The sequence below is a fragment of the Giraffa tippelskirchi genome, chromosome 5, assembly GCF_054371585.1.
Source record: "Giraffa tippelskirchi isolate mGirTip1 chromosome 5, T2T-mGirTip1v1.2.pri, whole genome shotgun sequence".
Classification (NCBI taxonomy): domain Eukaryota; kingdom Metazoa; phylum Chordata; class Mammalia; order Artiodactyla; family Giraffidae; genus Giraffa; species Giraffa tippelskirchi.
Window position 1 is genome coordinate 19,326,637 of NC_137279.1, and position 23,993 is coordinate 19,350,629.

A 23,993-nucleotide genomic window follows, 5' to 3' on the forward strand; every position below is an offset into this window, starting at 1 on the left:
TTTTTTTTTTTTTTTAATGTAAAAGAGTTTACATGACCAAAGATTCACAGTGTGGATTTTCTTAGTGATCCTAGTATTTCAAAGAATTAATGACAGTGAAGATTGGAGCTGTAGACTCTCTCTATGGTACAGAAGTTTTCAAATGAGGAAAAGCAGCCTTAAAAGTCAGACATCCTCTTTCTGGAGATAGGGCTGCGACAATTTTTTTCTAACTAAATATGGATCACAAAAGATTAGTTTTTCAACTTACATTTATCAGTCATGATATATACAAGAAAAACATTTATAGAAACACAGAAACTAAAAAGTCCTTTAAACTTCTACATTGAACAAAGGCGAACAAAACTCTAAGAAAAATAAAACATCATCAATGAAAATGATAATGAATGTTAGAAATCAATACTTATACAACAAAGGGGACTGTGAGCATAATAAAGCTAATAAAGGGTTGCACAGAAAGACAAAGGCATCAACTTTGTCAACAAAATACTGTTTTTGTCTCCATATCTCCTTTTGGGTTTGGCTTGGGAAGTCACCACGCCCTAAGCCTCTAAGCTGATTTTTTTTTTTTTTTTAACCTCAAAGCCATTTGTATTTGTTTATTTATATAGTGAATTATCAGTTTCATAGCTTGGCTCTTGAAAGTTAATCATCTAAGTTGATTTTTAACTCCCCACTGCTCTCATGTTTCCATCTTTTTCACACTGGGGTACCAGTGCAGGAGGCTCTTGGATGTGGCGAGCCTTGCGGCAGCTCCTAACGCAGCAGTGGCTGTGCTTCGAGGAATGTAGAGCTTCTGAGAAATCTGGTGCTCGGGAGACAAAATCAAAGAGAGCTGGTCCACGGCTCCCTGACTAGTATCTTTGAACACTGTAATAGCAGAGCTACTAGAAAAATCTTCATTCTCTAAGCTCTCTGGGGAGCCTTCCACTGAAAAAGAAAGAAAACAAAGGTCTGTTCAGGAGGTCCTCACACTCTCCCATTCTACATCTTTACTAACATCTGTTACAATGATCTTCTGATTTGTTGTTGTTGTCATTGCTGAATTGCTAAGTCATCTGACTCTTTTGCAATGCCATGGACTGTAACCCACCAGGCTCCTTTTGTCCAAGTGATTTTCCAGGAGAGGGTAGCCATTTCCTTCTCCAGGGGACCTTTCTGACCCAGGAATTGAACCCACGTCTCCTGCATTGGCAGGCAGACTCTTGACCACTGAGCCACCAAGGAAACCCCATCTTATGGTTAGGTGGTGAAATTACCAATGGCAAATCAAGAGTGAAGGAAGCCCAGAAACCAGGCAACAAACGGAAAGGAAATGAGGATGGGGGATCATGCATCGAGATAAATTCTTGTCAGAGTGAGGTCAAAGGAGGAGGAAGGTCAGAGTGAGGTCAAAGGAGGAGGAAGGTCAGAGTGAGGTCAAAGGAGGAGGAAGGTCAGAGTGAGGTCAAAGATGAGAGGAAAAACATGTCCTTGTGAACAAGGAAGGGGAGATCTCTTTCTAGGACATCATAAAAATAATCAATTCCAATTCCAGGAAAGAATCCTTAAGCTCTCCTATTTCCTTCCAGCAGTGAGCAAAACAGTGTCCCATAGGCCTTCTCTATTGCCAAAGTCATTCCAATTCCACATCTGCCAGTGTAAAAACAAAACTGAACAAGACTGTGTTTGCTAAGAAATTCCAAAAACCAGTTATCAGCCATAAAAAGAGTTCCTTGGGAATTAGTTTAAGAAGAAGGGTCTTTTCCATGAGATAAACTGCTGGGAACTCCAATGCCAAGTGTTCCTAAGAGCAAAGAAGAGGATATGAGGCACCTCACGTGTGTACTCTGGACCAGGGCTACTGAAGGAGCTGGTCTATAAATTGTTTCTTACTTGCCTACAGTGGGAGGAGCTGGTGCCAGCACCTAAGCCAACACACTGCTTCCTTCAAGAAAGTCCTGCTTTCGGAAAAAAAAATCTAGGTGAGCTAAGCGAAGGGCTACTGTGTTGTCCATCATCACAAATGCTTCACAGACAAGTACTGGTATGCTGACTACATCCTGAAAAGCACTGCTCTAGAGCCTAAAATCACAGACTTCAAAAAAAACTCAGAAAAAGCAGGCACAATCCAATATCCTATCCATTTTTCTATCTTTAGCATCTAGTGCACTAGGCGTGTGATATATGTGCCATACATTTGTGATAAATTAAGGAGAATTTGACAGGGTATTCTAAAAAGGAAAACTCTGAACACAAGACTATCATTAATGCCCACTGGAGTGAAAAAGAGATGGTGAGTCCTAGTGAAATACTGGGTTTTACATGAAGCCATTGATGAGTTCAGATTTTAAAGGTATAAAAATACGAAAGCAGGGACACATGAAAGAATTTAGGAGTGCAACAAAACTTCAGCTTCCAGACATGATGCTAATTAAACAGGGATTGAAAAACAATCTCTCTTGCTTTAAACAACTAGAAAACTGGGCAAAATAAATAAAACAACAGCTCTCAGACGTTGACCAACAAGCTTACATGACAGCAATCCCTAAGAAATGGGAAACAAATGGAGTAAGCTTTACGAGTGCCTGAGTTCACTGTCAAGATCAAGTCCAGGCTGAAGTACAGGGAGGGAGAGCCCACACTGAGCCTGGAGGTCTCACCGCACTGAGAAGACAGAGTCTGGAGTTCAAGAAGGCCAAGGACAGAGGAGCCTGGAGGACTACAGTCCGTGGGGTTGCAAAGACACAACTTAGTGACTAAACAACAGCAAAGGTGTCTGGAATTAGTGGGGGAAAGCACAAGTGGAAAGGCAGCTAGCTATAGGGAGAGAAGCAGCTGGAGAGCTGCAGAGAGGTCCCTTTGAGTCTTAGGCTGGGGAGTGATCTGGCTCATGCCTGTGAGAAAACCAAGGCCAGGGAGAAAATCTATCTGAAAGGAGTAGGCAGAACAATCACTGCAGTTTATGTTGGGGCAAAACAGTTTGTGTTCCCACCAGCTACAGTGTAAAGACACCTGTAAGACATCAAGTCTCATCAATACCCTCAGAAAGGTACTGCCTAGCAGGGCTGACAGACTAAAGGCTTTTCTAATCAGCCTAATGAAATCTAAAATAAATGCAGAAATAATCAAATCAATTTCAGATAATTTAATTACCCCAAAACAATTGATAGACAGATACTATATAGACAGCAGGGAGGGAGGGAAGAAAGGAAGGACAGAGAGAAGAAAAAGAGATTCAGTCATTCAGTCAACAATGTGTAATTTGGTACCTGTCATCCAATAAAAAACTAACAGATGTGCAAAATAGCAGAAAAATATGACTTATAATCAAGAGAAAAAGCATTCAGTAGAAGCCAGTTCAGAAATGACAGATGACAGAATGCAGAAATGGTACATATGCTTGAATCACAAGATAAGGGTATTAAAACAGCTGTCACAAGAACACTCAAAGTATTCAAGAAGTGAATGATGAGTATACCGAGGAGAAAGAGGGGAGATACAAAAAACCCCTGGAGATTATAAATTGAACTTCTGAGATGAAAAACACACTGGAAAGGAAAAGAACATATTAAGCACAGAACAAGAAAAGGTTATATTACTAGATAAGAAAACTCAATATTGTTAACATGTCACTTCTCCCTAAATTAATCTAGAGATTTTTTTAAAAACTCCCAATAAAGATTTTAGCAGGCTTTCTGTAGAAATTAAGTTAATCCTAAAATTCATATGGAAAATGGTCTGGAATAGCCAAAACAATTTAAAAAAAATGAACAAACCTGTATGATTTCAAGAATTATTATAAAGCCACAGAAATCAAGACAGGGGTATAAAGGAAGACATAATCGCAGGAGATCATAATCTAAGTCAGGAAATAGACCCTCACATACACAACTTAATGGCTTTTGACAAAGGTATCAGGCAGTTAAATGGAGCAAGAACTGCCTTTTCAATAAATCATACTGGAACAATTGAATATTTATGTGTAATCAAAATAAACATTGATCCTTACACCACACCACATACAAAAATTAACAACTGGATCACAAACCTAATCTAAGACCTAAAACTATAGAACTTTCATAAGAAAATGTAAGAGAAAGTCTTAATTATTTGAGTTAGGAAAGATTTCTAAATAGGACACAAAAAGTGCAAACCATAAAGAAAAAAATAATTAACAAATCTGATTTTATCAAAAGGAAAACTTGCTCTTTCAGGAACACTGTTAAGGAAATGAAAACACAGGCCATATACCTGGAAATATTTGCAATATAAGCATCTGACAAAGGTTTTGTGTCCAGAATAAAGAATTTTTACAAGTCAATAAAAACATAATCTATTAGAAATGCACAAATACTTGAACAGGTAATTCAAATGGCACATAAACACAGGAAAACACAGTCAATGTCACTGGTAAATAGGGCAGTGTAAATTAAAACCACAATAAGATACCACTACACATCCACTAAAATGGGAAAATTTAAAAGATTGGAGATATAGTATGTTGGCATGAATACAAAGCAATCAACAATCAAGTACATTGCTTATGTGAATTACCAAATGGCACAGTCACTTTGGAAAACATTTTGACAGTTCTTAAAAAGCTAAACATGCAGTCAGCATATGACCCCGCAATTCCACTCCTAGGTACTTTATGAACAGAAATAAAAAATACATGTCTACACAAAGAGCTGAACATTCACAGCAGTTTTACTCATGACCCAAATCTGGAAATAATCCATCATCTGGTGAACAGATAAACAAACTGTCCTATGTCCATACTACTGTGTACTACTCAGCAATAAATAAGAAAAAACATTAGACATTGGCAACAACATAGATGAATCTCTAAAACACTGTGCTAAATGAAAGAAGTCAGCCATAAAAACTACATACTATGATTTCCTTTATGTGAAATTCTAGAAAAGAGAAAGTAACATGCCAGAAGCCAATGAGGGGTAAGAGGGAATGACTGCAAAGACACATGAAGCTTTTCAGACTGACAAAAATGTTCTATTATCATAATTGTAGTGCTGCCTACAGGACTGTACACATCTGTCAGAAATCACTGAATTTCATACTTAAAAACTGGCAAACTTTGAGGTGCATAAACCTGACCATCTCCCCAAACTTCAGAAAAAAAGAAGAGTGACAAAGTGAAAAGAAGAACTAAGTCCAAAAATAACATGAGGATTTGAGACAAATGCTAACGTTTGTAATTTTCCAAGTCATGTTCTGAAAAAGATAAATTAAGGTTTTCAGCAACACGGCAAACCACTGCATCTGTCAACTGTCTGTCAACCTACCTGACCCAGAATTGACCAATGCGGGAGTTGAGGACAGCTGAATTTGCTTTGGCGGAGTCTGAATGTTGCTAGGCTCAAACTGGCCGCCTTCTGCTGACTGCTGTGACTGGATAAGAGAGATGTAGAACTCCTCCAGTTTGGGCAACGTGGGAGAATCTGAGGCACTCTTTACATTTGGTTGCTACAGAATGGGGGAAATGGGGCAAACACATGAAAAGTCACTGTTAATTTAACAGTAAGAACTGTCTATTTTGTTTCCTCACTTATATACCAAAGAATATTTTCGTATCATAAATAAAACTTCCTACTTTTAAGAATCTAGATACTCTCTGGAAAACAAGTCCTTCTCTAACTGAGGGACCATTAATTTAAGAAGTGTTTACTGAACATGAATTATGAGCAAACATGGTACTGAGGACTGCTATGCAAGCCAGGGAAAAAGGGCAGAGGAAGGAGAGAAATAACAGTCGCTGAGCACTCACTGTCAGGCACCATGCCTGACAGGTTGTTGGCACATGTTTCTTCACCGAAACATCAAAACGTTGTTCTAGGTTAGGTGTCATTGTGTCTTCTGTATTATGGCTTCTTTCACTTAGCAGAATGCTTTTTACAAGAGGCGGAGCAAGTTATCCAGTGTCAACTAGTAAGGGACGAGGCAGAGATCCAAACTCAGGCTTGCCTATGCACTCTCTGCTCCATCACACCACCTCCCAGTAAATATGACCCCTGTCCCTGAAGAGCTCATGATTCTCAGCTAGGGAAACTGAACCTGGCCCGTAGGTGCCTGTGAAGGAGGCGTTAACTGCATCTGCAGCATCAACAACATGCTAGGAGAACACAATGGCTTTAAAGGAAGGCTCCTCAGGAGAAGTGACAAAATGGAGTACTAAGAATCAAGGTTTGAGAGGAAAAGATGGAATTCCCAAACAAAGCCTCAATTTGGGCTAAAGTAAATTAAGTGCCAAGTTTTAATCAATAGATCCTGTTATCTTCCTACAGAGCACTGCTGAAATAGTTACAGTCCAGGGTGACTCAGAGCATTTATCTTCTAACTGGCATTAGAAGATTAAGTGATGGTAACTGGCATTAACACAACTAGGTGGGCCGCATCAGGAGCTGCCAAAATAAACCCACATAAGTGGCTTAGGGTCTGGGATCTGCCTAGAGTAAACTGAAACAAAAATTATACGAATAGAAAATGTAGCTTTGTGTGTTCTTTAGACTGATGTGTTAGACATTCAATATCAGTTGGCTTTCCTTTTCTCTTTCATGACAAAAACCCTTGTTCATTTTTAAACATGGCTGGCAACGATATGGCTTATGTAATTACATTATATACAAATGGCTGTGCTTCTTTTTTGGGCAGCAAAAATGAAATCTCTCAAAGCCCTCAAAGTTACCTTACCATATAATATGCTACCTCAGGAAAGCAAAGACCTGGATTCAAATTTTTGCTTAATTTATGCAACTTCATGTGTGTGCTTTAGTTACCCTTTAAGTTTATTCCCTCTTAAAATGAAGCTTCAATGATAATTAAGTAAGTAAACATTAATATGATAAGCTTTTATGGCTGGAAAGAGCATTAGTCCAAATCAGTTTTTGCAGATGGATACATTAAGGCCCCAAAAGGCAACTTGCTCAAACTTGTGGTAAAGATTAAGCTCCAAATTATAGAATTCCCAGGCAAGTGTTTTTTACACTAAGCTCTGCTGCCTATTTTTAGCCGTGTGTGAAAGTACGTTAGTTGCTCAGTCGTGTCCAACTTTTCGCAACCCCATGGACTGTAGCCCACCAGGCTCCTCTATCCATGGAATTCTCCAGGCAAGAATACTGGAGTGGGTTACCATTCCCTTCAGTCAAAATCAGAAATAGTTTTCTAAAAGCTGTATCTTTTTCCTTTTCTGATAAATATGATTTTGAAGAAAGACAAACTGCTAAAACACATTTAAGATGCATTCTGACAGTGTTTCACTCTGAAAAAAAGAACATAGGTGAATGCCTACTAAATTTGTATGCCACTATGAAAGCAAGTACCTGTGGTCAGTTTAAGCACGTAAGTGAAAAGTTAAGAGTCTCTTCTTCCAAAGAGCAGTTTAGAGCACTGCTGTTCAAACTGTGATTCACCATCAAGCAGTGTCAGCATCACCTGGAAGCTTGTAAGACATGGAGCACTTTAGTCCCCAGCCCAGATCTGCTCAATCAGAATCTGCAGTCTCACAAGATTCTCAGGTGATTGCTATGAACACTGTAGTTCAAGAAGCATTGCTCTGCCCGATTCTCGCTCTGTACTTATCAATGGAAGACTCCTCCACAGTTGTCTGAAGATATACCCTTATGGAACCAGAGGTTAGTGGCAACTTTCAAGAAATATGTTCATGATTTATAAAACATTAACACATGTAATCAAAAGCACAGCCCCAAACCACAATAACATAAAACTTCATGGCCACTAGGATGGCTATAATTTTAAAAATTAGATAATAACAAGTGTTGGCAAAGATGTGGCCCAAATTGGAACACTCTTAGATTGCTGGTGGGAATATAAAATGGTGCAACTGCTTGCAACAGTCTGGCAGTTCCTCAAAATACTAAACATAGAGTTACCATGTGTGTGTATGCGTGGTTAGTCGCTTTAGTCACGTCCTACTCTTCATGACCCTATGGACTGTAGCCCACCAGGCTCCTCTGTCCACGGGATTTCCCAGGCAAGAATACTGGAGGGGGTAGCCATTCCTCTCTCCAGGGGATCTTCCCAACCCAGGGATCAAACCCACATCTTCTGTGTCTCCTACATTGCAGGTGTATTCTTTACTGCTGAGCCACTGGGGTTGGGGGGAGCCCCTAGATTTATTACCACAGGACCCAGTAATTCAACTCCCAGGTATATACCTAAGAAAACTGAAAACATACGTCTACGTAGAAACACATCCACACATGTCACAGCAGCATTATTCATAACAGCAGAAAAGCAGAAATAACTCAAATGTCCATCAGCTGATGCATGGATAAACAAAACAAAAAACTTTTATCTTAAAACTAAATCTGTGCTTTAAGAAACCTACATTTATGGAACAGACTGTTTTATGTAATACAGCATACTTTATCAATAATCTCATGCAAAGTAATCACATTCTGCAGAAAATATATCACTCAGAAGGTTCATCTTCCACAACTCTGCTCTTTTAACAAGTCTAGACATGAAGTCCTTCATTTTCAGTGTACTGCACAAAAGTACAGAGACCATTAGCCAAAGTTCATGATGCACACAAACTGTCCTTCTATTTTCAGGATGCTCATAATATATTTGAGAAACACAAAACAAATGGATTTTATTCCAGGGTTAGTGCTTTCTACTAAAGCAACAAAAGAGAAAAAAACTAGCCTAGATGATTGGGCAGATACAGAACTTAAACTGTACGGCTAAGTATTTCTCTATCCCTAATGCTTAATCAATCTTCTAATTCTAGGCTCAGAATTTTCTTCTGGAGAGATGAATAACTATAGTAAGATAACTGAAATTAATTTTTAAATAAACATACATTTTTACATATATGTATTCTACCAAATGCTAAGAGAGGGATTGATCATTCACCAGAATCTCACTTTCTAAAACTGAAAGCACTTCCTCATAAAAAACTTGTCACAGTAACACTCATTAGACACTTACCTTTTGGATCTTGGTTGTGTCAATATGTTTTTCTTGAGCATCCAGTCCTTCTGGTGTTTGAACTTCTACTCTCATTCCATTCACAAGGCCTGAAGGCTGCCATGAATCATCCCATATATCTTTGGGTGTAGAAAAACACCAATCCTACAGAGAAAAAAAATGCTGCAACACTAAACGACGATATAGTGCCATGAGACTCATATGGAGGATAACTTGGGCAAGGTAAAGGCAAGGAGGTAGTGTATACTAACTAAACAAGAAAAGATATTTATTAATTTTCTATATCAATGTGAGTCTTTCCTCTTGCTTTACTGGTCCACACACAACACACTGAATTCCTCTGAATACACAGATCTCATAAAAATAAGTATGATTCTGTTTGTAGTATCATCTTCAATACATTTTTCATGGCTAGATGATTTTTCTAATCATTCAGTATTAAAATAGCACAAATAACAAGCAGAAACTTAAGTGTTAATGTATCTTCTTTCTGGCAGCCAGTGGGAAATAAATTAAAATTTAAATATATAGGGTCCAATATTAGTAAATATACTCAGATCCAGACATTATAAGGTTAACGCAACAAAAATTAAATTAGGGAAAACAGTTTATTTCTAGCTTCTAAGACCTTGATTAGGTGCCAATGATAAAACAAAAATCATAATGACTGATAGGGTAGATAGACAAAATATGTCCATGGTTTATTCTCTCCTGTTTCATCCTGTCTCCATCCCTAACACTGTCTTCTTTGCAGGGAGAGAAGGGCCAGGAAATGCATTCTTCTGAATTACTGTCTGAGAAATCCGTATGAAATGCAGAATGTACAGCTTTTTTGAGACTTGGACAATTACATTAACAGTTCCTTTTTCAGTAATGATTTTCTTTATGTTTTCCCAAGGATCTAACCTTCTGTGGCATTTCTTTACATGATGAATATGGTTTCTTTTCACCAAGGCTTGAGGTAAATAAGTGGGAGGCAGCATCACTTTCTTTTCCCATTTTAGCCTGCAAAGGTAACCAGTTCTCATCCCAAATATCATCACCTATGGTTACTGACTCCAGGCATGGCATTCCAGTGGGGATCTCATCCTAGAATGTATCAGGCAACAAAGAAAAACTTTAATTTATTGTTCCTATATGAATACATTTTGAAATTTAGGTTTACAATTTTTCTTGACTCCAAGTAAAGATGGCAGTTTGAATATACAATTCATTACATTCTCCCCTTCTGACATAGCACCAAAATAAAATAGATTCCAGGTATAAACTTACAGTCAAAGAGAAATAAGAGGGAAAAACATCACCTGTGTTCTGGATGCAGGCAATCAGACAAGGAACAACTTATTAAGTAGTCCTGAGAAAGTGGAATCCTGAGCTTTTAGGAGGAAAATCTGAGAGGCAACGCAAACTTATACCATAAATACTGTAAAAGTTCAGAAATTACTCCTATGAAGTTTTCTGGAATTGAGCATATAACGTGAGAATGAAAACAAGAGTCACTCATGTAATGTCAGCTCATGAGGCTCAATACCAGGAAAACAAACAATCCAATCAAAAAGTGGGCAGAAGACCTAAACAGACATTTCTCCAAAAAAGACAAGACATATGGCTAATAAACACATGAAAAGATGTTCAACATTGTTCATTATTAGAGAAACACAAATCAAAACTACAGTGAGGCATCACACTGGTCAGAAAGGCCATCATCAAAAAGTCTACATGGCATCAGTTTTACAAGAAATATTAAAGGGACTTCTTAAAGCAGAAAAGATCACAACTAGACATATAAAAATTATAAGAAAAATCTTAACGGTAAAAGCAGACATATGGTAAAGGTAACAGATCAACTGCTTATAAAGCTACTAGGAAAGTTAAAAGTAAAACTGTCTATGTCTACAATAAGTAGTTAAGAGACATAAAACAAAAAGATGTAAAATATGATGTCAAAAATTTTTTTTAATAGAGAAAGCATAGTCTTTCCAACAAATAGCACTAAAACCACTGAACATCCATAACCTTAACCTAAATCTCACCCCTTATACTAAAATTAAATCAAGATGTCTTGACACTGAAAACACAGTACATAAGAGGAAAAAAAAACAACTCATGTACTTTCTCAAAATTAAAAACCTTTCCTATATGAAAGACACCATTAAGAGAATGAAGCTACAAGTGGGAGAAAATATTTGAAAATCACAAATCTGACAAAGGGCTATCCAGAACATATAAAGAATACTCAAAACCCAATAGTAAGAGAACAAACAACTCATTCAAAAAATGGGCAAAAGACTTTAACAGGCATTTCACCAAGAAATACATGTGATTGGCAAATAAGCACATGATAAAATGGTCAATATTACAGTCATTAGGGAAATGCAGATTAAAACCACACTGTGATACTACTACTGCACACCTATGAAAATGGTTAAAAATAAAAATTCCTGACAATATCAAGTGATGATAAGATATGGAGCAACTGGACCTCATATACTGCTGGTAGGAATGCAAAATGGTACAGCCATTTTGCTGGAAAATTTTGGAAAAATTTGGCATACATTTACCACATGAGCCAGCAATCCAACTTTGATTATGTTTATTAAAAAGCCTATACATGAATATTTATAGAAGATCTATTCATACCAAAACCTTAAATAACCATAATGTCTTTCAATGGATGCATGGATATACAAACTGTGGTATATGCATACCATACTACTCATCATCAACAGAAATGAACTATTGATACATGCAACGATTTAAATGAAGGTACTGCTGCTGCTGCTGCTAAGTCACCTCAGTCGTATCCAACTCTGTGTGACCCCATAGATGGCAGCCCAGCAGGCTCCGCTGTCCCTGGGATTCTCCAGGCAAGAACACTGGAGTGGGTTGCCATTTCCTTCTCCAATGCATGAAAGTGAAAAGTGAAAGTGAAGTCGCTCAGTCACGTCCGACTCTCAGCGACCCCATGGACTGCAGCCTACCAGGCTCCTCCATCCATGGGATTTTCCAGGCAAGAGTACTGGAGTGGGGTGCCATTGCCTTCCCCGAATGAAGGTACTATGCTGAATCAAAGAAGCTTCTATTGGGAAGTTACATACCACATGATTCCACTTAACTGACAGTCCTGAAAAGGTAAAATTATGGTGACAGGAAACATGCTTGCTAGGGGATTAGGGATTTGGGGAGATGTGATTATAAAGGAGTAGCATCAGGAGTTTTTTCAGATGATGGAACCATTCTGCATCCTGATTATGGTGGTGGTTACATAAATCTATACATGTGTTAAAATTGACAGGAAAGTACTCTGAGTACAAAGTCAATTGTTTACTGTATGTTCACTTAGGAAGAAGTATTAACACCAGAGAAAATAAAAGCTATCCAGGAAAGGAAAACTTGCCATCACATATTACTTGACTGTATATAGCATTTACAGAGTCACAATAACAAAATATTGAATGAATGGTGATCTAATGGAAAGTTTGATATATTAGTAAGATGATGAGAGAACAGAAAGGATATTTTTGTCTGGGGTGCGGGACAAGAGATGAAAGAGAACTAAACCTTCATCTCTCATGCTGGGAAGGCCATACATACTTAAAACTGAAAAATAAGGAAATAACAATATAAGCATGCTATTTAATGAAAGAAATAAGAGACAAATTCCAAAAGAAGATGTTAAAAGAGATAAAAATGGTTGCTCTGTGAAATAGGAAATGAAGGGGAAGGGCTTATGGGGAACTCTAAGCTGTGTGTACATAAACATTTGGTTTGTTTTTTTAAAAAAGAAAAAAGCCATGAGTACATAGACATTTGATTAAAATATGTCCTCCAAGGAGAGTTGTCAAACATTTTTCTTGATGGGTCTTCCTAACACTATTTCTCAATACTGCCTTCCAATCACTGCATAATTCTTCAAAATTGCCCGGAAGTCAGATAATGGCTTTTCTTTTTTGTGATCCAGGCTACATTGCTGAAACTTTGGTCTTGGTGATCACTGAAGAATTTGTAATTCATCTGTGGGAGATGCTCTGATGGCACCACAATGAATAGGGCATAAAGAGCTATTTTACTTCAGTCTCCTTCACTTATGAATTTATTAATTACATTTTTAAAAAGCTATATCCCCTTCTCCTACCTCATTTTCTTCCTTCAGATCCTTTAGCTCTGGGATGGACCACTTTGGATCTTCTTCACAGCTCTTATGTTGTATTTTCAAAGAATTTAATTTAGAATCCTTTAATGGCTCCTCTGAGGTGACTGATCTAAGGTGACTGAAAGTCTTTTCATCATTAATATTTTGCTGTTAGATAAAAAAAAAAGAAGTTATTTTATTTTCGATAGTAATGCTGTTTCCCAAATTTACATGCCTACAAATTCTGGGGGCAATTTTTCGCTATGGTTCATGCATATGCAACATTATTTTCTAACGTTATGCACTGACCCTAGGTATTCCCATCCTGTTAAATTGGTTCAGGCCGAGGGCTTCCCGGGTGGTGCAGTGGTAAAGAATCTGCCTACCAATGCAGGAGATATAAGAGACAAGGGTTCAATCCAGGGTCAGGAAGATCCCCTGGAGGAGGAAATGGTAAACCACTACAGTATTTTTGCCTGGAGAATCCCACTGACAGAGGAGCCTGTGGCTACAGTTCATTGGGTCGCAAAGAGTTGGACATGACTGAGCACGCATGCACAGGTAACAATTATTTAGTACATATTATGTAATGTGTACAGAGTAACTCTGTGGGTATAAAGATGAATGCGACAGGGGCCCAGCTCTGAAAGAACTCAAATATAGCATGAAGATACACAGATAATCACAGCACAACCTTCAGTGTAGGGCCAACACAGAGATGTCAGATTAACCGAAATAATACTGGAGAAGGAAGATGTCTGAGAACATGTAATAAAGGAGATAAATCAAACTGTTAGGATGCCTAAAAGAAAAGCAGGGATTAGAGGGAATCAGGTGTATAGAGGGGCTTCCCTGGTGGCTCAGCGGTAAAGAATCCATCTGCCAATGCAGGAGACACGGGTTTGATCCCTGGGTTGGGAAGATCCCTTGGAGAAAGAAATGGCAACCCACTCCAATATTCTTGCCTGGAGAATCCCATGGACAGAGGAGCCTGGTGGGCTATAGTCCACAGGGTCACAGAAGAACTGGATACGACTTAGTGACTAAACAACAACAAGGTGTATAGAGGTAGGTTTATGTGTGTATGGGGCATGTGGGAGTCTTGATACGTTAAAATAAAGGCTGGGGTACAATAGAGAAGCTTTTGGCCTTATCGCTCTGCAGAAAAGATGGCCTTATTTCATTTTCAGGACTGAACCATGATTATTTAAAGACATCAACACAGTGGTGATAAGATATTCTAAAAACCCTTAAGGCTGAAAATTCATTTCACTATTTAAGAATCAGGAAACGTAACTGTTCTAATCAAGTAATAAGGACTAACAAAAATTCAGATTTCAGAAAGTTTTACAGGTTACACAAGTCCAATTAATTTTAACTAGCTTTAAGCTAAAATGAAATCTAAAATGTTGATATTGCTTTAAACATGCAGCAGTAAACATTCACACACATTTTTTCGGAGTAGGTTAATCTCCCAGTAGTCAAAAGGTCTTCTGAAAAAAAAATTTTACTGAAATATAATTGATTTACAATGTTGTGTTAGTTTCAGGGGTACAGCAAAATAGCCTTTCCTTTTTATCTAATAGTGCAAGTCCATTAACAAAATAAAATTATCCCTATAATTTAAAAAGTCAGAGGGAGGTGGGTGGGGGGTCCAGGAAGGGGAACACATGTAAACCCATGGCTGATTCATGTCAATGTATGGCAAAAACTATTACAGTATTGTAAAGTAATAGCCCCCAACTAAAATAAATAAATTTATTTAAAAAATAAAAATAAAAAATAAAAAGTCAGATATATAAAACATACTTATAAAACAATATTTTCATATTTTATTCAAAGAAAAAAGCTTTGTCATGCCCAGAAAAAATAAATTTGGGGACTCTCAAACTGAACCCAAGTTACATTTTTAGCTCAGTACTTATTGCCATGAGGAATATGAGAGACTTTGAAGACATGTCTATTTCTTTGCTCATCTATTGAAAGTCATTTAACTTATTACTTACTAATGTGCTTCATTTACATTTATCTAAAATGGAGATCTTAAAGAAACAACCTGGTGACACGGTTGTGAAGACTAAATTAACTAGTACATGCGAGTACTTAGAACAGCGCCTGCCACACAGTACAAGTACAGTAAGTGTCACTGCTATCTTTTAATCACGACGGTGTGATCACTCACCTAGAGTCAGACATCCTAGAGTCCGAAGTCAGGTGGGTCTTAGGAAGCATCACTACAAACAAAGCTAGTGAAGGTGATGGAATTCCAGCTGAGCTATTTCAAATCCTAAAAGATGATGCTGTGAAAGTGCTGCACTCAATATGCCAGCAAATTTGGAAAACTCAGCAGTGGCCACAGGACTGGAAAAGGTCAGTTTTCATTCCAATCCCAAAGAAAGGCAATGCAAAAGAATGCTCAAACTACCACACAATTGCACTCATCTCACACGCTAGCAAAGCAATGCTCAAAATTCTCCAAGCTAGGCTTCAACAATATGTGAACTGTGAACTTCCAGATGTTCAAGCTGGTTTTAGAAAAGTCAGAAGAACCAGAGATCAAATTGCCAACATCCGCTGGATCATTGAAAAAGAGAGTTCCAGAAAGACATCTACTTCTGCTTTATTGACTATGCCAAAGCCTTTGACTGTGTGGATCACAACAAACTGTGGAAAATTCTTAAAGAGATGGGAATACCAGACCACCTGACCTGCCTCCTGATGTATCTGTATGGACGTCAATAAGCAACAGCTAGAACTGGACGTGGAACAATAGACTGGTTCCAAATCAGGAAAGGAATACGTCAAGGTTGTATATTGTCACCCTGCTTATTAACTTATATGCAGAGTACGTCATGAGAGATGCTGGGCTGGATGAAGCACAAGCTGGAATCAAGATTGCCAGGAGAAATATCAATAACCTCAGATACGCAGATGACACCATACTTATGGCAGAAAGCAAAGAAGAAGAGCCTCTTGATGAAAGTGAAAGAGGAGAATGAAAAAGTTGGCTTAAAACTCAACACTGAGAAAACTAAGATCATGGCATCTGGTTCCATCACTTCACGGAAAATAGATGGGGAAACAGTGGAAACGGTGGCTGACTTTATTTTTTTGGGCTCCAAAATCACTGCAGATGGGGACTGTAGCCATGAAATTAAAAGATGCTTACTCCTTGGAAGAAAAGCTATGACCAACCTAGACAGCATATTAAAAAGCAGAGACATTACTTTGCCAACAAAGGTCCATCTAGTCAAAGCTATGGTTTTTCCAGTAGTCATGTATGACGTGAGAGTTGGACCCTAAAGGAAGCTGAGCACTGAGGAATTGATGCTTTTGGACTGTGGTGTTGGAGAAGACTCTTGAGAGTCCCTTGGACTGCAAGGAGATCCAACCAGTCCATCCTAAAGGAAATCAGTCCTGAATATTCAGTGAAAGGACTGATGCTGAAGCTGAAACTCTAATACTTTGGCCACCTGATGTGAAGAAGTGACTCCTCTGAAAAGACCCTGATGCTGGGAAAGATTGAAGGTGGGAGGAGAAGGGAGTGACAGAGGATGACATGGTTGGATGGCATCACTGACTCAACGGACATAAGTTTGAGCAAACTCTGGGAGTTGGTGATGGACAGGGAGGCCTGGCGTACTGCAGTCCATGGAGTCGTAGAGTCGGACATGACTGAGCAACTGAACTAAACTGTGGTACGGAATAATACATAATAATATTATTGTTATTACTGTGGGTAGGAGTTGACACGAAGTTTACAGAAAAAGTTAGAAATGAGAACACTTCAAGAAACATCTAAGGTGTGTAGAGGGAAGAAAAAAATAGCATTTGGATCCATGCAGGTAAAGTCACAACTGCATCCAGGTGGCAGCAGAATTCAGTATATGAGAGAAATTATACAGGAAAAAGCAAGGCTGAAATAAAAGTTTAAACCCGCAAATGATGAGAGAAAAGGTAACTGTTGAGATTACTGTGTAGTTTCCAAACTTCCCCAGGTTTGCAATGCCTCAGTTTCCTCATTGCTAAAATAAGGTTAATTATAGTCACTACAACTTCCCTGGTAGCTCAGCTGGTAAAGAATCCGCCTGCAATGCATGAGACCCTGGTTCAATTCCTGGGTCGGGTAGATCCTTTGGAGAAGAGATAGGCTACCCACTCTAGTATTCTTGGGCTTCCTTGGTGGCTCAGATGGTAAAGAATCCACCTGGAATGCGGGAGACTGGGTTTGATCCATGGGTTGGGAAGATCCCCTGGAGGAGGGCATGGCAACCCACTCCAGTATGCCTGGAGAATCCACATGGACAGAGGAGCCTAGTGGGATACAGTCCATGAGGTGGCAAAGAGTCGGACATGACCGAGCAACTAAGCACACATACTACATCACAAGCATTTTATGAGTATTAAATAATATATTTAAAGTGCCTTTTATAGTGTTTGGCATACAGTAAGTAGTCATTAAATATTAACAATAATAAAAAGAATATGACAGTATTTGCAAAAACCTCTTACCAGGGTATATAAGTCACTCTCTTTTGATTGTGGACTGATCTCTCGGTCTTCATTAAAATAGCGCTGCTGGGAAGGATAGCCCAGCTCTTTCAGGACAATGTCCTCAAGCCTCACACTGGATTTAGTGTATAAAGCTAAAGGGTTGAGGTCTCTGAAACCCTAGGATAAGAAAAAAGAGGAGGAAGAGTTTAGTTTCTCGGAAAAAAAAGTGAAAAAGTTAGCACTCCATAATCCTCAAATGTCGTGGAAATGTATTATCTTCTAAAATTTAATAGAATTTTTCCCATACTGATAGTGCTTGCTAGCCATAAAAATGATCAACACCAATATTAATGGTAATGTAGACACTGCTATCAATAATTAGAAAATAAAAGTGTTGCTCTTCTCTAAGAAAACTTCAGAGAATTAAATATTTGGGGGTAAGACAGAATCCTCCATTATTTAAAACAAAAAGCACTCACATTCTAAAGGACCATAAGCCAAATGTAGTTTTCTGTGGTCATGTGAAAATTAAGAAAGTGCTGTGCACTCAGTAAGCCAGGCATCTCACAGATATCTCTTAAGAATCAATCAAATAACCTTCTGTATTAAATTCTCTTATACCTTGAAGGGTTGAGATTAAACAAAATACATTACAAAATACATTCAGACTGCTCCACCTTAGAAGGGACATTTTCTCGGCATACAATAGCATGACCCTCTGTCCTCAAAACATGGTGGAAATAGACATCTTCATTTGAGGACGTATCACACAGGAAAATGTTCAGGATTCCATCTACATATTCATCCACTACCCCTACTAATGGCTTCAAACCACACAACTTCTGGAACTGCAAAATAGCTCTGGATGTCCAAAGTTCCTGAAATACAATCAAGATATGAGATTCAGATGACAGATTGAAACATCAATTATAAAAAGCAAACCACAAATACAAGGGAATCCCTAATGAACTAAAGATTTTAGTGGAAAAATCAAACCATGAAAATACCAGAATAACACATTTGAGAATGTTTATGATTTGGGGATGAGATGGCTGGATGGCATCACAGACTCAATGGACATGAGTTTGGGTAAACTCCGAGAGTTGGTGATGGACAGAGAGGCCTGGCGTGCTGCGATTCATGGGGTCGCAGGAGTCGGACACGACTGAATGACTGAACTGAACTGAACTGAAAAGGCAGAATAAAGGAAAAATGATGAAAATGGGATTATGAGAAAAACTTATTTTAATGTGATGAAAAACTTCCATGTTTGGAAATGTTGGAGTTAGATTATTGGACCAACCCTCCCACAGAAACTAAAAATTTTAGATAAAATATTTTTAAAACATGTCCAAAAAGCATCAGAGAACTAACAAAAGAGTAACAAATTACCAGGCCAAAATTAAAGGGAAAGTGAGAACTACTTTTGCCTTAAGGTTATCTGCTAATCCAGGCTAATTTGAACTTTGGTTTCAAGATCTTACAGGACAGAGGACAGAAATTCAAGCCAGTATCCGCCCATGATAGGGAGTGGAGAGGAGTTTATTGAGTCCCTAAGGGATACATGCTCAGAATAAGGGAAAAAAAGAAATAAATTAGCCTTCACATGGATTTGCAGCTCAATTTTCACATCAACTGGGTGGTACACAAATCTTCAGGTTGTTCATTTAAATTAACATGGTTCTAGACTGCTAGGTACCTGGCAGAAGAGCATGTAAATCTTTCTGGAGGCCAGCAAACTCAATCTATATTCCAACCAATTTTAAAAAATTTTTTAAAAGTCAATGAGCAGGACATAGGCAAAGATAAAAAGTATATAAAGAGACAACGAATCACAAATACAATATAACTAATACAAAACCTCAGAAACTTTAGATATCTGAATTTCCAGAAGAATTACAAAATAACTAAACTTACTACACATAAAAACAAACAAAAAATGAAATTAACTTGAAAGCTTCTGCAGGGCTCTGCAATCTATTAAAAATCGATTAAGCAGAATTAAAGAATCAAGAGAACTTTTAGAAAGTAAAAATATAATAATAATATAATAATATTAGAATTAGAAATTAGAAAGTAAAAATAGAGTAATAATAACTCTAATAGGTGTATTCAATAGCATATTATGTAGAAATAAAGAATAAACACCTATGGCTGATTCATTTTGATGTCTGACAGAAAACAAAATTCTGTAAAGCAGTTATCCTTCAATTAAAAAATAAATTTTTAAAAAATTAGTAAACTGGAAGATAATTTAGAAAAATTACCCAGAATGCAACACAGAAAACAGAAATGTATATAGACTGCAGAAGAGAGGTTAAAAGATATGGAAGGTAAATTGAGAAGGTTTAACATATTTTTAATTCTGGTTCTACAAAAAGAGAGAAACAGAGGGGTGAATATAAATATGAATATAGAGAAAAGACAGTAACTGAGGAGATAATGGCTAAGAATTAGCCAGATTTAATGAAAAGTAACAATACACAAAAATTCCAATGAACCACGAAGCAGGATAAATAAGAATAAATCGACACATAAACATATTAAAACTGAAGAACACAGTTTTCAGACTTCAGAAACATGGTAGAATGGTAAAGACTACCTTTGTCTCTCCCCTTCAATCTATATCCAGTGAAACATTGACAACTCAAAAAAAGTACTTCTCTCCAGCACAATAGGGCACTGCAGAATTCCACACATCTGCACACCCAAAAGGGGACGGACTGAAATGCAGAGGAGCGGGGGAACTGCAGAGTCCATGCTGGCAAACCTGGCCCTCTGAATGAGGTAGGGGAACACACAGCTTCAGAGAACCCGGCAGCCACAAGGAAGGCGGTGTCCGCAACTGCGGCCACCTGACGACTCCTGGCACCCACGGCCTCAGGCAGGAGCAGCAGTGGGGCCTGGGACCCTGTCCCTCCAGCATCTGAGGTGCCCACGACCCCAACTGCACCCCCTTCAAGATCTTCCCCACAGCAGGTCCTGTGTCTCCAGGGGAGCCCAGACACAAGGAAAGAGCCCACACGCCAGATGACGACAGCGGCTATGGCAGAAGCAAGGCAGCAAAGACAAAAAAAGCAGCGACAAACAAGGCATGGAGCCACACCTCTTACAGGGAAGGTGGAGGCTGGGAAGTGCCAACTCTTCAAATACAACCAGAGGCAGCTCAGGTAAAAGAAACCAAAAACTTAAATGATTGCGCCACCTACTGGAGGAAATCGAACTCCCACGCTGTCATTCAACACTAAACACAAAACCAGCTCAGCAACACTTCAACAAACAACACGAAGACTCAGAGACACTGTGCCACAAAAAGACAAGGAGAGTTCTCCAGAAACCAACGTCATGGAATATTTCAATTTAACTGTTAAAAAAATTCAAAATAGCTGTTGTGAAGAAATTCAACGAGCAGTGAGAAAGGCAGTTTAATGAGCTCATGAATAAAATTAATGAACAGAAGGAATATTTCACCCAAGAGATTGAAAGTCTTAAAAAAGAACCAAACAGGACTTTCTTGGTGGTCCAGTGGTTAAGAATCCACCTGCCAATGCAGGGGATATGGATTTGATCCCTGGTCCAGGAATATTCCACATGCTGCAGGGGCAAATCAGTCTGTGGGCCACAACTACTGAGCCCTCATGCTGCAACCACTGAAGCCTGTGCACCCTAGAGCCCATGCTCCACAACAAGGGAAGCCACAGCATCGAGAAGCCCACATACTGCAACTAAAGCATAGACCACTATCTCACATCATATACACAAATTAACTCAAAATGGGCTAAAGACTTAAATGTAAGTGAAAGTCACTCAGTGGTGTCTGACTCTTTGTGACCCCATGGACTATACAGTTCTGGAATTCTCCAGGCCAGAATACTGGAGTGGGTAGCCTTTCCCTTCTCCAGGGGATCTTCCCAACCCAGGGATCACACCCAGGTCTCCTGAATTTTCAGGCGGATTCTTTACCAGCTGAGCCACAAGGGAAGCCCAAGAATACTGAAGTGGGTACCCCATCCCTTCTCCAGGGGATCTTCCTGACCCGGGAATTGAATCAGGGTCTCATGCATTGTAGGCGGAGTCTTTACCAACTGAGCTATCAGGAAGCCCGAGACTAAATGTAAGACCTGAGACTAAATAAAGCTCCTAAAAGAAAACACAGGTAGTGTGCTCTTTGACATCGATCTTAGTAATATCTCTTTAGATATGTCTCCACAGGCAAGGCAAACAAAAGCAAAAATAAATAAAAGGGACTACATCAAGCTAAAAAGCTTTTGCACAGCAAAGGAAACTATCAATATAACAAAAAGACTGTCTACCAAGTAGGAGAAGATCTTTGCTAATGATATATCTGATAAGAAGTTAATATCCAAAACATATAAATAACTCATACAACTCAACAGCAACAAAAACAGTCTGGTTTGAAAATGGGCAGAGAAACTGAAGAGACATTTTCCAAAGACGACACACATATGGGCCAACAGGCGCATGGAAAGATGCTCAACAGCACTAATTACTATGGAAATGCGAATCAAAACCAAAATTTGACAGCACCTTACACCTGTCAGAATGGCTATTATCAAAAAGGTAAGAAATAAAAGTGCTGGCAATGATGTGGAGAAAAGAGAACATATACACTATTGGTAAGAATGTAAATTGGTGCATAGATAGAGACAGTATGGAGATTCCTCAAAAAATTAAGAATAGAACTACTATATGATCCAGCTATCTCACTTCTGGGTTTTCATCCAAAGAATATGAAAACAGTAATCTGAAAATATACCTGCACCCTCATATTCTTTGGCATTATTTACAATAGCCAAGATATGAGTCAAGTGAAGTGCCCATCAACAGAAGAATAAATAAAGGTGTGGTATATAAATATAATGGAATACTGCTGCTGCTGCTAAGTCACTTTAGTCGTGCCCGACTCTGTGCGACCCCATAGACAGCAGCCCACCAGGCTCTTCTGTCCACAGGATTCTCCAGGCAAGAATACTGGAGTGTATTGCCATTTCCTTCTCCAATGCATATAAGAATGCTAAGTTGCTTCAGTCATGTCCGACTCTGTGCGACCCTATGGACAGCAGCCCACCAGGCCACTCTGTCCACGGGATTCTCTAGGCAAGAATACTGGAGTGGGTTGCCATTTCCTTCTCCAATGGAATATTGCTCAGATATAAAAAAAAAAAAGATGTTATCTTACCATTTCCAACAACATGGATTGAACTTGAGCATTTTATGGTAAGTAAAATAAGTCAGATGGAGAAAGACAAATATCACAAGATTTCACTCTTGTATAGTATTTAAAAACTAATAAACAAACAAAAACAAAATAATGAACAAACCAAACACACAAATACGTATATTTGGAGAACAGAGTAATGTCATCAGGGGGGAAGGAATGGGGTGGGCAAAATGGGTAAAGGAGGTTGGGTCATCTGATGGAAAATAAACTTTTGGTAGTGAGCACGTGGTAGAGTATATGTATATAGAAGCAGAAATACAATGTTGTACACATGAAACATATAATGTTATAAATCAATGTTACCTCAATAATACAGTTTTGTTTCCTAAAGAGTAAATTTGTAAGCTTCAATTTCATTAGTAGATAGTTCTAATACTATATTGAAGGTAAAAGGAGAAGAGGGCGGCAGAGGATGAAATGGTTAAATAGCATCACTGACTCAATGGACATGAATCTGAGCACACTCTGGGAGATAGTGAAAAGCAGGGAAGCCTGGTGTGCTGCAGTCCTTGGGGTCACAAAGAGTGAGGCACAACTTAGCAACTGAACAACAACAACAAATGGAAGCTACTGATAAGTTATTTAAACAGACAAACATGGGATAATAAATGTGTTGCTGCTGCTGCTGCTAAGTCGCTTCAGTAGTGTCCAACTCTGTGCGACCCCATAGACAGCAGCCCACCAGGCTCCGCCGTCCCTGGGATTCTCCAGGCAAGAATACTGGAGTGGGGTGCCATTGCCTTCTCCAATAAATGTGTACGGTATGTATAATTAAGAGTTCTGAGGGGAAAAAAACAAAATTAGGTGCATAATTATAACTACACAAATATATGTATCTATATGGATGAAAACAGCTCCTATTCCATCCCATGCCAATCATCTCCCACAACAACGTCGCTAGAGAATTCTTTAAAAAATGTATTTCTGATTGTGGCAGTTCTCTTTAGTTGCACCCCAGAAACTAAAGGACAACATCCAGCATGTACACACTGCTATATTTAAAATGGATAACCAACCTAAGATAATTGAACTCTGTTCAATGTTATGTGGTAGCCTGGATGGGACAGGAGTTTGGGAGAGAATGAATACATGTATATGTATGGCTGAATCCCTCCACTGTCCATCTGAAACTATCACAACATTGTTTGTTAACTGGCTATACGCCAAAGCAAA

General features: G+C 38.6%; 1 protein-coding gene across 19 annotated transcripts in view; it reads right to left on the bottom strand.

The window, feature by feature from the left end:
- The window catches only part of TDRD5 (tudor domain containing 5), a 98,807-nt gene that overhangs the window by 7,391 nt on the left and 67,423 nt on the right, over positions 1-23,993 (bottom strand). For 8 of the 19 annotated variants that reach the window (XM_081485886.1, XM_081485884.1, XM_081485885.1 and 5 more), the window contains 7 exons: positions 18,256-18,456; positions 17,597-17,755; positions 13,088-13,252; positions 9,859-10,041; positions 8,953-9,096; positions 5,286-5,466; positions 234-930 (listed from right to left, as the gene is read on the bottom strand). In XM_081485886.1, the coding sequence (XP_081342012.1) occupies positions 683-930; positions 5,286-5,466; positions 8,953-9,096; positions 9,859-10,041; positions 13,088-13,252; positions 17,597-17,755; positions 18,256-18,456 (1,281 nt within the window). In that variant the 3' untranslated portion in view covers positions 234-682. Of the gene's footprint in view, positions 1-233; positions 931-5,285; positions 5,467-8,952; positions 9,097-9,858; positions 10,042-13,087; positions 13,253-17,596; positions 17,756-18,255; positions 18,457-23,993 lie in introns of those variants that run through there. The other 11 variants (XM_081485878.1, XM_081485876.1, XM_081485877.1 and 8 more) reach the window with 3 other exon arrangements.